At 37.0% G+C, this 14569-nt stretch overlaps 2 protein-coding genes across 2 annotated transcripts; one reads left to right on the forward strand and one right to left on the reverse strand.

Moving 5' to 3' along the window:
- Positions 1–2568: 2568 nt before the first annotated feature.
- On the reverse strand, positions 2569–9292 carry twnk (twinkle mtDNA helicase). Its single transcript, XM_084434419.1, has 6 exons — positions 9178–9292; positions 7298–8685; positions 6632–6872; positions 5400–5507; positions 4922–5063; positions 2569–3631 (listed from the first exon to the last, which is right to left on the reverse strand). Exons 2-6 carry the CDS (start codon positions 8658–8660, stop codon positions 3287–3289), a joined length of 2199 nt encoding a protein of 732 aa, XP_084290545.1. The 5' UTR covers positions 8661–8685; positions 9178–9292; the 3' UTR covers positions 2569–3286.
- Positions 9293–9589: 297 nt separating this feature from the next.
- Positions 9590–11214, forward strand: mrpl43 (mitochondrial ribosomal protein L43). Its single transcript, XM_084434427.1, has 3 exons — positions 9590–9730; positions 10172–10278; positions 10451–11214. Exons 1-3 carry the CDS (start codon positions 9600–9602, stop codon positions 10657–10659), a joined length of 447 nt encoding a protein of 148 aa, XP_084290553.1. The 5' UTR covers positions 9590–9599; the 3' UTR covers positions 10660–11214.
- Positions 11215–14569: the final 3355 nt, after the last annotated feature.

The raw sequence follows: 14569 nt of genomic DNA on the forward strand, positions 1-14569 counted from the left end.
GACTCGTTATAACGCAAACGTGTTCTATAATAAAATGATTTTGTATGATTTGTTACCAGGCACTAAAGCGATTACCTATAAAACGTGCTTTGAGCCAATCGGATTGCCGAGGTAGCCTACCTGAGAAAACGTTTTGGAAAAGACGGGCTATGGACCCAACCAACTCTATAGGAGGGGAGGGGAGAACTCCCTCACATGGTACAACCAAGGGGCAACATTCTCATCTGAAAAATGAAGCCTACCCGGAAGTGCGAAAAACTGCAATACATCGAAAATCCGCTAGGGGAAGGTCCCAAAAGGGAGCAAATGTCCATAGCCCCCATGTTAAAATGTCCGTTTTCACAGCATAAATTCATGTTTTTACAGGTTGGTCCCATGGACTTTTATTGTATTTTTCGATAGGTTCCGAGTGCCTGACAACGGCGAGGGTAGTGAATTTTTTTCTAACTCGTTAGTTCAGATAGTATTTAGATATAAAATGTATGACAATAAGGGCGTGGTTAACTTTGATTGACAGCTTGATTGACAGCTGACAAGGCAGCGCCATGGAGAATGACAACATAAGAAGCGTAATTTTTTAATACAGTTGACATATAATACTGCTGTTTCTGTATCATGAAATGTAGTTTTAAGAGTTTTTCAGGCAGGAATGTAGTTGTTTAAAGCTCAAATCTGTGGTTTATTTATAAAGATTTATGAAAATTGTATCCAGTTGTGAGATCCCGCGATGACCGGGCGCTCGGCGTTCATGTACCCCGCCTGGAACAGTCTTTCCTCGGCTTGTCGTTTGGAGGTTTGCCTCTGTCTCTGGCGTCTCTTTAGTGGTTAAACATGAGATATAATTCGTCTTGTGTATATCTAACGGGCGATTTTTGGTTTCGTGAATCTATCATTTGTTCCCTGGCCAATTTTTTACAGTCTATGGGTACAACCTATTTTTTTACAGTCTATGCCATGGGTACAACCCATGCAGAGTGCTGCGCGTTGCGGTGTCAGAATGCGGAACGTGTGTAGCCTAATGTAACTAATGTGACATTGAAATGTGAGGAAAAGAAGAAAAAAAAATCCTCGACTGGCCCAAAAGTGAAGCGGCCCACCGGGAATTCTCCCGATTAACGTTACCCACTCCGGGCCTGGTTGTTGCCCATAACACGCTAGCATCAGAGAATGTCTAATATGGCGAGAAGTTTCACTCTCACTACACTTCCGGCTTCTGAACTGGTTGCAGTTCCACTCTGATTCCATATGAGGGCGCTCACAGGACGAGTGCAGAATAAATGGAGGACAATGGCGGTATACCCCTCAAAATCCACTTTTCTCAGGATATAATTTTTTGTCTAGTAATTTGAATGTTGTATTCGAAAGGAGATGCAAAGAAATTACACATTGCTGGGTGTTAGATTTTTTAGAGTCACTTATTTGCTTTAAAAAAGTCTTTCAAAATGTCAATGACGTCAGAATGCTGACGTCATTAGCAGAATGCTAGCGTGTTATGGGCAACAACAACTCAACCTGTAAGAAATCAAAACGACATAAGTACTCGTTCATTCATCTTTCGACCTAAAACCCATGTTGAACTTGCAAAATCTACAATCACATCTGAGATTTCTCAACGGCAATTGGGTGAAAAAGACAAATTTAGCCGTCTAGCCCCATTGACTCCCATTCATTTTGCACTCATGGCGAGCGCCCCCAGTGGAACTCTGGTGGTACTACAACCAAAATTCGGTACAATAGGGCTTAATAGGGAGTGGACAGGCTCTCCGTAGACGGGCTCTGCTAGCATTCTGCTGATGAACGCTGATTGGTCAGTGAAGGACTGATAACGACCAGAGATAGGCTACCGCTTGATGGCATCGTGGCATCCGAAGCGGGACCAGAAACAAACAAACAAACAAACAAAAAACTCTTCTAGCACGTGTATTTACCTGTGTCAGATGTGTTGTCGATGCCTCAAGAGAAAAGAAAGTGCAAAGCGCGAAAGCACCAAAGGTCGTACAATGTGTATGACGTCATATACATTTTAAAAGACTTTTTAAAGCAAATAAGTGACTCAATGTGTAATTTCTTTGCATCTCCTTTCGAATACAACATTCAAATTACTAGACAAAAAAATTATATCCTGAGAAAAGTGGATTTTGAGATGATATAGCGCCATAGACCTCCATTCATTCTGCACTCCTGTCCTGTGAGCGCCCTCGTATGGAACCAGAGTGGAACTGCAACCAGTTCAGAAGCCGGAAGTTTACTGAGAGTCGAACTTCTCCCTGACTTCTCTCCTTATTAGACATTAGGCTTGTTTGAGATGTGCCTTGCCTCGCCTGTAATGTATGCAAAGGTAGGCGGCTGCAGAGGAGTGAAAAAAGTGCAGGCAACCCGGACAGTTCTCTCTTCTCGCAGTGGATCTGACACCTGCGAGATCAAAGATGGATATCGCGGGATTCACGCTCGTGCACAGTGTTGCTAAAAAAACTGGATGTAATTTAAGTTCTGTTGCTTTTATATGAAAATAAATATAATGAACAAGACACCCAAAGTACGTATTAAATTCCATTCCAAATACATGTTTATCAATCTTTTTTTTTTTATATGACGTGTTTTCTTTTTAAATAAAAATTACAATGCATAACCCAGAGATCGCATTGTCAGATAGTTTGGGAATATTCACACAACGTATACACATAAAACATGCTATCAGAGTATAATATTTGATTTTTTTTTAAATATGAGGACCTCATTTTAAACCACCACTGATTTATAAAGATTCTACTTTCATAACTGTCTACAAAACACTTTATTTACAGTTTTCACAGCCTTCTTTAAATAGCTTATGTGTGACAATGAAACAGAAATAGATCACATTACAGGTTTCACATTACATAAAATTTATTTACATTAATGAAATGTATGGCTGGATCCCTTCAAATGCAGCTTCATGGGTCTTGTCTCATATCGTTACCCTCATAGCATAATTGCCTACGTCCTATTTAAAAAAAAAAGACCTATAGGCAATTATGCTATGAGGCTAACGATATTTTAAGTGCTTTTTTGCTTCTTAAAACCACCAAATAACAATTTTTAAACAAAAATAATTTGTTTCATTTTGGTGCATATAAAACATTGTATGTATTAAACATTGCATAAAATGTAAGGGGGTCTAAAAATACTAACTATCCACCCAGAACCACCTCTATAAACAAACAATGAAGTGTGTTAACATCATAACATTACATTTTCATGTATTACACATTTTATTTGAATTCATGCAAACAATGATTTCTCTGAGCTACTGATTTTTTCGTTCTCCATCTGTGGAACCCTTTCCTGCTGCTGAGCCCTTAACCGTCTTGGTCTTGGCTTTTGCAGACTTGACAGGTTTCTCACTTGTTTCTTTGAGTTCAATCTCCTCTGTTTCCTCTGTGCTGTTATTCTTGTCCCCTGTCACCTTACGAAGTTTCTGCTTTCCTTTCACAGGAGCAGTGAAGGTAAGCGAGGCTTTATTAAATTCTAAGGGAAAGATCCCCACGTCCCCATCAAAGCGGTTCTTGGCCACCTGAAGGGACCTCCGGCCAGGACACGTCACCAACTTCTTCTCCTGAAGGATGAGCACGTTATCTGCCTCCTGACTGGCCTGATATGAGGAAAACTATACATTAGACCTGGTAGATTTTATTATACTGTAGTAGTAGTATAGGTTTTAATGCCATATCAGCATCTGAGGCTATCTTCATGGCAAAAAATACAATAAAAATAAAAACCAAACAAAAAGAAAGAAAAGTACAGTAGTTAAGATTATATAAGATGTTTTACATTTACATATGATAAAAATACAAAAACCTTTTCTGGTAAAATATTACTAAACAAGTCCTTAAAGAGATAGTTCACCCAAAAACGAAAATAAGCTCATGATTTACTCACCCTCAAGTCATCCTAGGTGTATATGACATTCAGAGTTATATTAAAAAATGTCCTGGCTCTTCCAAGCTTTATAATGGCAGTGAATGGCTGTGTATTCCTGTATAGCCCATCAAAGTGCATCCATTCATGATAAAAGTGCTTCACACTGCTCTGGGGGTTAATAAAGGCCTTCTGAAGTGAAGCGATGTGTTCATGTAAGAAAAATATCCATATTTAAAACTTTATCGACTATAATAACTAGCTTTCGGCAGACGGCCATACGCAAGTCGGCTTACGCCAAAAGAGTAAAAGAGTAACCCGTGGCGCATGTATGACGTAGGATGTAGGAGTAGCGTAAGCTTTGATGCCTCTTGCGGTTCAAACAAACAGAGAATTTAAAAATTCTCATTTTAGACTTCTAATTCGTGGCTGGTGTTTTGTTTTATGCGTGGCCCGCGTTCGTCATTACGTTGTGCGTCAAGGTCTAGGGTTACTCTTTCGCCGTAAATCGATGCGTATGGCCGTCTGCCGGAAGCTAGTTATTTTAGTCGATAAAGTTTTAAATATGGACATTTTTCATTACACGAACACATCGCTTCTCTACAGAAGGCCTTTATTAACCCCCAGAGCCGTGTGAAGCACTTTTATCATGGATGGATGCACTTTGATGGACTATACAGGAATATACAGCCATTAACTGCCATTATAAAGCTTTAAAGAGCCAGGACATTTTTTTATATAATTCCGATTGTATTTGTCTGAAAGAAGAATGTCATATACACCTAGGATAACTTGAGGGTGAGTAAATCATGGGCTAATTTTCATTTTTGGGTGAACTATCCCTTTAAGTGAGCTAACTACATAAAAATGTATTATACATGGAAACTAAGCATGTAAAATTTCGGTGTATGTAAATTGTACAATGACAATAAAGAATTATCTATCTAAAATCTGGATACCAAGTTTACAGCTCAACTGAAGTTGCAGAGGAATAAACATGCAGAGATGGCCTTTATCTACCAACCTTGGCTGTGCCAAAGATGGATGCTGTCTGCAGTTCTTTATCATCCTCCTCTTTCCTAGGGTGGATAATTAAAGTCACGTGACAGCAGCTGTTTGTGGCAAACTTCCTGAATGCTCCAATTATGTGGTCTTGTACTGCAAATCTGAGAAAAATCATTTGTAAGAATACATTATCATTAGTAATCCATATATTAATTATGAATAAAGTTTCCCACACGTTTGGGACAATTGTAATTATTTGATTAATTGGTAAGGATTTTAAAATATATATATTTTATAGAAGTCTGACTCAGAAATAAAAAATTCAAGCTGAAGAAACACTTGATAACTAAGCAATGAGCACTATAGAATTTCCATGACTATTTAAGATTCCATTCATTTCCATGATTTTTCCAAACTTTTGAAATTCCTCTATATTTCCATTTTTTTCAGGACCATGGGAACTCTGAGTAAATAGCGTATTAAAATTGTTGCCTCACTTGTCCAGAGACAGGTTCTCTTGGCCCATCATAAACTGCAGGTTGTCAATGATCACATGACTGATGTCATACAGGTAAACGGCATGCTGCATGGTATCCAAGACAGTCCTGTACAGACATAAAAATGGCATTTCATATTTAAATATCATGAGAAGAAGCTGGTCATCTGCAAAAGGAAAATATAATAATCTATTTACAGGGCTGGTCAGAATTATTTGCCCCCCTGGTAAATATGATTAAAGATGGCTGTAAAATATAAATCTGCATTGTTTATCCTTTTGATATATATATTTTTTTAAATGCACAAATCTAACCTTTCATTGAAGTAAAAGAACTGAAAGTGGGGGGAAAATCACATTATGAAATAAATGTTTTTCTCCAAAATGTGTTGGGAATAATTATTTGCCCCCTTTTATTAAATACTTTTTGCAACCTCCTTTTTCCAAGATAACAGCTCTGAGTCTTCTCCTATAATGCATGATGAGTTTGGAGAACACCTGACAAGAGTTTCTGGACATCTTGTTCAAATACATGGCACCATGGATTCGATCAAATACCAACAGATAAAAAAATCTAAACCTGACAACCTCTGCTAGAAATCTTATAACGGGCCATGTTTGGATCTTCCAACAGGACAGTGATCCAAAAACAAATATCAAAATCAAAACAAAAATGTGTCATCTGCATCTGCAATGGCCATCCCAGTCCCAGACCTGAACCCTATTGAAAATGAGTGGGCTGAACTGAAGAGAAGACGCACCAACATGGATCTGGGAATCTGAAGGATCTGGAGAGATTCTGTATGGAGGAATGCTCTCTGATCTCTTGTCAGTTATTCTCCAAACTCATCAGGCATTATAGGAGAAGACTCAGAGCAGTTATCTTGGAAAAAGGAGGTTGCAAAAAGTATTTAATAAAAGGGGGCAAATAATTGTTCCCAACACATTTTGGAGAAAAACCTTTATTTCATAATGTGATTTTCCCCCCACTTTCAGTTCTTTTACTTCAATGAAAGGTTAGATTTTTGCTCATTTTTTTTAATAAAATATCAAAAGGATAAACAATGCAGATTTATTTTTTACAGCCATCTTTGATCATATTTACCAAGGGGGCAAATAATTCTGACCAGCACTGTAAGAGCCTACATTACAAATCCATATGACTTGCAATACAATACCTATTTACAATCAAACTATGTATTCAATTTTAATAAAAGAATGGCAATGATTTACTTGATGTTCTGCTGTCCATGGAAAGTCATAAAGTAGAGAGGCAGATCCTCAAACTTATCGGCCCACATGTCATATTGGTCCAGGTTCTCCTCCAGCCTTTGCTTGGCAAACTGGGTCAGCATAATTTTGGCCAGGCGCACATTGTTGATTTCAAAGCTGCCCCATAATGTGTTGACACCCTGCATGCACAGATCTAGGGCGCACTCGCTGATGAAGGTGGTCTTTCCACTGCCCGTGGGGCCTGCATATACAAATATACACAAGAATTATTTTTTAATGTAATATTTATTGTTTCTATAATATTTATGCATATATTTATACTTCATTTGTTTATTTTTATATTTATTCAATTATATAAATGTAAAATAATCATATTTATTATTATATAAATTTGTAAAATATAAAAATAAACAAATGAAGTATAAATATATGCATATACAAATATACACAAGAATTATTTTTTAATGTAATATTTATTGTTTATATATTTATGCATATATTTATACTTCATTTGTTTATTTTTATATTTTACAAATTCATATAATAATAAATATGATTATTTTACATTTATATAATTTAATAAATAATAAAAACCTTTGAAGACAAATGGTTAGAGTGTAATTAAAAGCAAAACATAGCAATCCTGCGTTGACTGTCAGACTGTACCTGTAAAAACCGTCAGCTCCCCCTTGCGATGACCTTTAAGGATTCGATTAAGCTCAAGGAATCGAGACCACTGTATACCAGCCACCTGCTCCACATTAGCCAGTTCCCCGTACACATCCTCCCGTAGCTGTTTGAAGGACACAATGGACTTGTGGGCAGCAGGGATGGAAGCCTTGACAATTCGCACCAAGTTCCTGCCCTGGGCCAAAGCCTCACTGGGGCACGGCTGAAACTCCCCTGGCCGGATCAGAGAGCAGCGTTTCAGTCCAAGTTTCCTGGAGAATATTTTTGAGGCTTCCCAGGAGCGCATATCTCCCCCAAGCCACAGTGTGACTTTCTTGAATTGCTCCAGATAAGGCAGGAGGATCGGGGGCAGACAGCTTACACCCCGCGGCAAGGCCAAAGACGGAAGACCGGTAGCCTGACTCACTGCCATGCTGTCCACCTCGCGTCCCGTGAGCACAACCTCACCGTCTTTCCGTCCCATCAAAGGCAGGCCGAAGAGGTTGTGGTAGCTGGAGATTTTTGGTACTGTGGCTTCAGTGTAGACCACCCGTCCATCATCTTTCACGGCAGCAGAAAGCAATTTAACACCCCGGAGGCCCGAGTCACGTCCACTAAACCAGGGGAACACCAGACTCTTAGTGGGTTTGAAGAACCTGACCCCAAATTTCTTCAGTGTGGCATTGGTGAGTTTACCGATCTGGAACATGGCTTTAACAAGCTGCACTTCCTCTTCCAGGAGGTCGGAAAATGGCACGGAGCTGCTCCAAATTCGTTGCACCTCCTTCATCTCCATCTCTATTTCTTCTTGCTCCTCCAAGCTCTCAGGAAAACCCAGCAGCACATTAGGGCTGATGGACTTCTGACCCTCATTCAACATCACCTCAATGCAATCCTGGAGGTCCTCCCAGCTCCCCTCCACTAAAGTCTCTTTACACAGAAACTGTCCGGTGGTTTTATCGATAAACAGCGAGTAGTTTTCTCTTCCAGATCCCTCAGGGGCTGGTTCCAGAAAAATACTCGGAGCATGTAAGCAGCTGTAGCCATCATGGAAAGGGATATCTTTAGAACGAAGATACTGTTTGATATCAGTCACTGTGAGGGGCTGGACAGGGAAATCGATTATAGACTTTGCATCTTTTCTTAACGTTCTGCAGAAATATAAGGCAACAGCGGGTCTTAATCGGTTTGCGAAACAAAACAAGGTTGGCGCCCTAAAAGAGTGCTGCAGGACTGGATTGAGGCAGGGCTGGCAAAAAGATAGATATCTCCAGAGAGAAAGATGAGAGGGTTTACAGGGACTACAGCTCATCCCCTGCAAGAGACAGCCTGCCCCCTTGAGAAACCTGCTCCTCCACATTTGCTGTTGATTCAGAACATCAGACCTGCATTGATTATAGACAATTTGCTCAATTACAATATGCAGTTAAAAATGTGTCTGAAACAGACACTTTCCTGTGATATTGTGATAAAATAATTTCAGTATTTAAACTGTGAATTCCAGTACATTAAGACATTTAGATGAGATCATGAATATGCACTCCATAACAGCAATAACATATAAATCATTAATCCATTCATGTATAACAGGTCATTAGTAGATGTGCATTAAAATAGTTGCAAATGTCATGAAAATATATTTTCATATATGAATGCACATGAACTATTATAATGCTTGCAACGGATTTATTAATTAAAGTTATTATAAAGCGTCACCAAAAATAACTGTATACAGTATATGCATGACCCCTAACGTAATTACTCAACAATGTATTATATACGTGTATCTATAAAAGTAATGAAGCTAGTGAAGAGGAACTTTGGCGGGAAATATGTGTAAGAAACGCATATAGCGTAAATATTTGACATAAACTTACTAAACTGTATGAAGCGCGCCAAACTGCATCATGTGTATGCATGTCCCACTGGTCCGAGCTCCAAAATACTTCCGTGTGAAACATGAAACTCTTGCTGTAGTGTGTTAAGACAAAGCGAATTAGACTGTGTAGCTTTAAATCGTAATGAACATACATTTAGAAAAAAAGTAAGCTGTCATGGTTAAATTCCCTGTAATAAAGTTATTGGGAACTTTCTGTTTGTTACAATATTTCAATCACTTCTGATGCGCAGCTTCTATTTCCACCCGGACGACAATTTGTAACGTACCTGACATTACACATGTCTTCTGACGGCTGTCCTCTAAATCTAATAATTCAACGTGCGTGATATTATTCAAACCAATTCTGACAACAATCAGGTAGTAAGTTGAACTGAATGTTGCAGCTCTGAAGAGGTGGACATGACTGCTCGAGGAACACCGAGTCGTTTTTTACAGAGCGTTCTTCACAATGGAGTGGGCCGCTATGTTTGTCAGCTAAAGCGAATCTCTCTCGTCTTCTCAAAGAAAGGACAGGGCTCTTTAGGAGTCAGGTGGGTTTACATCAACTGTGTTGATCATGTATAATAACATTGTACATAAACTGTGTGATCACTCTGTATGGAGAGTGAATATCTGATTATTTGTATGTTTTAGTGTTGTTTGTGTATCCGAGATAATATAACATCATAGATTATATAAAGTCATAATTTTCAAGAAGTAAAACCTAAAAACTTTATAATAGTAAAATATGAGTATTTATTTTAATATATGACATTTTATTTATTAATTATTTTTAAGTCTGTTAAATTTGTATAAAGATTTTTGTATTATTATTTTGCTGTGGTGTAGTATATGTAATACAGTTCACGTTGCAGATATTTGTGGGGTAATTTAATTTGAGTAGCACGTTTCAGTGACATCCTTTGACATTGTGCATGATTTGTGTCGCTTATTGTAAATCATTTTAATTCTAATGATATATATTCCTCCAGAGATTTCATTGAGGAAGGTGTGGTGGACTTTGCCAAAAATAACCCAGGAACTGTGGTTTACATCTCCCCTCAGTCCTGCAGAATTCCTAAAATAGTAGCGGAATATTGTAAGTCTGACCTTTCCTGATAATTTATCAAAATGATTTAATCTGCTCTGCTGGCTTACAGGTACACCATATTGTTGTTTCTTGCAGTAATGACTAAATGTTTATACAATTTGAAGTTGTCAGATATATATTAAATACCAGTGTGCTCACTGTTTTGATTTGATCTATGCAGTGAACGGTAATGTGAAGGAGGAGATGGTCACCAACAAAACATCTCAGCAGATTGCCGAACTTATAACCAAGATGTCCAACCAGTCAGGACTGGACATCATCCGCATTCGAAAACCCTTCCACACGGACAGTCCCAGCATCCAGGGCCAGTGGCACCCCTTTACAAATCGACCCCCCAGCATCGAGCCAGTGGGCCAACGGACAAAATAAGCATTTTGCTTTATATTTATTCCCTGATTTATGTGCTGACCTGTTGGGTGAGCTGTGAACTTCCTCTGCCACAGCATGAAAATCAGCACAAATTCAACAGTACTATGATCATTTAGATGTTTTAAGCAGTGAACTGTTACTAGACTGTTAAAATCATGCTTTTCTGTTTGATCATTTGTGGCTTGATAAAGTTGATATAACAATTAAATTCTTTATAATATGCCCATCCAACTGTTTCCATTGGGAATTTTTTTAACCTAAAATGTTTAAAAGCAGAGGGTGAGTAATTTTTCCACTTCTTTATAAGCTTAATAAAAGCCTACTTTTAAAATATCGCGTTTATAGTGCATATTCAACGTGTTTAGCGTGGCAAAACAGACTGGACCGATCTGTCTTCCTCTTTATTACTAGTTATAGCACCAAATAAACGAATGACCAAAAGAAAGTATGTTAAAAGATTTAGTATATCTTAATGAAATGTATTATGTCTCATGTAATTGTTTAATGAGTATTTCAAAAGCAGGAAGACGTCAATAAAACAGCTTTCGTAAAGCCAATGACTATAGCATGTTAGGAAAATGAACTCAAGAGAGGAGCATTTTCTAAATATATGCACTATATTACATATTTATTATATTTTTACTCGTCATATCGTTAAAAAACTATGGTCACACTTTAGATTAGGGTCTGATTCTCACTATTAACTATGACTTTAGCCTCAATAAACTCCTAATTACTGCTTATTAATAGTTGGTAAGGTATCTGTTAAGTTAGGTATTGGGTTGGATTAAGGGATGTAGAATATGGTCATGCAGAATAAAGCATTATTATGTGTTATTATAAGTATTAATAAACAGACAGTTTCCTAATAATATGCATTCAAATACGTAACTAGTTAATAGTGATAATTTGACCCTAAATTAAAGTGTTTCAAAAATATTATAACTTTGTTATAAAACTACATTATATCAATATTGTAGGAATAAGTTGTTAATATTAATCTTTAATAATACCATCTGAAAGGTATGTATGTTTACAGCATTAGTTGAGAGAGATTTGTTTCCTTAACATGTAGGCCCTAAACTGTACCTGATAATTAGTCAAATGAATCAATATTGAATCAAGTGAAAAGTTCTTAAAAGAACAATTTTTTTCTTAATGTAGGCTTACATTTTTATATACTAAGAACCATTTTCTACTATTTAGTGCAATAAAAAGTTTCCTTGGATGCTAAAGGATCTTCATGGTACCATACAAATAAATGTGTGTGAAATATGAATTATAATTTTTTTTAAATCAATTGAATGATTTTGTAGGCCTTACAATGGTGACAACTGGCAGCTGTTACACAGAACAGAAACTTTGGGTCAGGAAGTACAGGAAATCATACTATTGCTAGCATATTTCTGATTTTGTGGGACGAAATGAACAATAAAAAAGCTTATTGGTTGATTATTAATCTGAATATTAGGGCAGAAGGGTCATTCTGAGTCAAATCAACGAAATATTTGATTTTGGTCATATTTTTTTCTGTAGAAAGACTAACATAAATAGTGATGAAAGCCAAAATATTAAATGTCACAGTCACAGATGTATATTTACTTAGTAATCCACTACTTTGAAGATTCGTCAAAATGACAATTTTCACCAAAGATTTGGAGTCAAATTACAGGGGGGTAAAAATGACTTTAGAAAGATGGAAGCATCATTATTTTATTTTTACACAGAAATTGGTAGGTCTATTAGTTAAATCTGTTGACTTTAGCCATCTTTGTTTCATCATATGCCATGCAACGGTGACAGTTCAAAAATGGCAAAAAGCACTTCTTGTGTTTTGCACGCCTGTAACTCAAGAAGTCTTAAAGATATGTTAATATCCATTTAGATTCTGGTTCTTAACGAACTTTCCTTTTGGAATCTTTATTTTAAATGCCCTGGTTCAATCCCAGAGATATGGAGATGCGACTCCGTGAGTAAATTGTACACATTTTCAGTGGTCAAAAACCAAATGTGGGTGACTTTGCATACAGCTGATATTTTTTTCATTTAAAAAGGCATATTTGAAGAACAAATAATGTTTAAACTAGAAATGTAGCAGTGTTTTTTATCAACACAATTGCATAGAACATATCTGTCTAATGGCTCCAAAAAATAGTGAATTAGGCTACTCAGTAAATATCCATGACATTTCATATTTTGTCTTGTCTTCAGAATTTTTGAGCCGGTTAGTTGAGCCTCTGGTTGAGTTGACACGGAATGACCCAGAAGTGTTTCCCCCTCAGTCTCTAAGTTGATTGCAGCAGCTGAGAAAGCAACATGCATTGTGTGCGTTTAATCTACAGTGACAGCGACACAAAGCTCGAGCGCACGGGAGAAAAGCTTTTCTCACTCCCACGTATTACTGGCAAAAACGCAATAAACGCAGTATGCCACAGACGTTGATCATGTTGGGGGTGGGAACATTAGAATATGTTGGCTGTAATCAGCGTTAACAGTTTTGGCTTCTTCTTTTTTTAAAAAACAGCACGTTAAACTCCGTTGACAAAACGGAATACATTCAGAACACAATATGGCTTCTTTAGGCTTAGTTGTTTTTTTGCTGCCGCTTGAACAGCAAGGCAGAACAACATAGATGAATTGGTTGCTGGGTAGTAACCTATAGCAAGATAGCCCGAGGCTGGGCATCTAATCAATGCAAGCCATGTTTTAATGATTCAGTTCACAAGAGAAAAGTATATTTATTATGTCCCATTTATTACAACCAGATGAGACTAGTGCTCTGATCACATCTTTTCTCCCCAGTGAAAACAAGCTTGACCTATTATGTGGATTAAAGAAAGTTCTAAATTAAGAGCTGTGTTGCTAAGTAACAGATACATTGGGGACATACTAAGAGGCCTGATACAGATGGGGATCTGGTTAAAATCTCCTACTGTGACAGTCAGTCGTGAGGTTTCTTTCTTGCATGCAGAATGATCTTTAACCTTTGGGTCGCACAAGATACAGAAGCAGTAACAATGATAATAAATGCTTTAATAGGATGTAAACATCAGATATCGTTTTGTAAGAATAAGCTCTAAAATATTGAAACAATATGTACCCGAATACACACCGTGACTGACATGTAAGCATAGCAAAAACTTTGGGAAAATATTAAGTGCAAAAGGTTTTGTGCGATTATAGGGAAGGCAGTGGATATTCACAAACACAATGACAGCAAACCTCTAATATTTAAATTATGATGAATCACAGTTTATGACTAGAAGTATACACCATAGACATACAGCACTTAAATACATGTTAATACTGAGAACAATTCATCAGTGCACGCTATTCCAAAGAAAAAAAGTTTATCTTCGTAATCTCTTACTAAAATATAACTTCACCTTTTCATCTGATGTCCCTAATGCTTTTATGCACAATTGTGCTCACCAAAGTTGCATTTATTTGATCAAAAATACAGTAAAAACAGTTATAACAATTTAAAATAACGGTTGTCTATATAAAATTTAATTTATTCCTGTGAAGTCAAAGCTGAATTTTCAGCATCATAACTCCAGTCTTCAGTGTCACATGATCCTTCAGAAATCATTCTAATATTCTGATTTGATGCTCAACAAACATGTCTCAGTGTACACACACACATATATATAAAGTGTGTGTATATATATATATATATATATATATATATATACACACACACCTATATTATATAAACAAAAACTTTTGTTAGATGTGATTAATTGATTAGACAGCACTACCAGACACCCAATAAAATTTGTATTATATTGACTTGTATAATGTATTTATATCAGTGAAATACATACTGACGCTCATACATGCAACAGAAATTAGTTTAAACTAAGACGGATTAAAAAATGTCACGTAGATCAGACAAGTGGTTGAAGTT

The sequence above is a fragment of the Rutilus rutilus genome (assembly GCF_951802725.1).
Source record: "Rutilus rutilus genome assembly, chromosome: 16".
NCBI lineage: Eukaryota > Metazoa > Chordata > Actinopteri > Cypriniformes > Leuciscidae > Rutilus > Rutilus rutilus.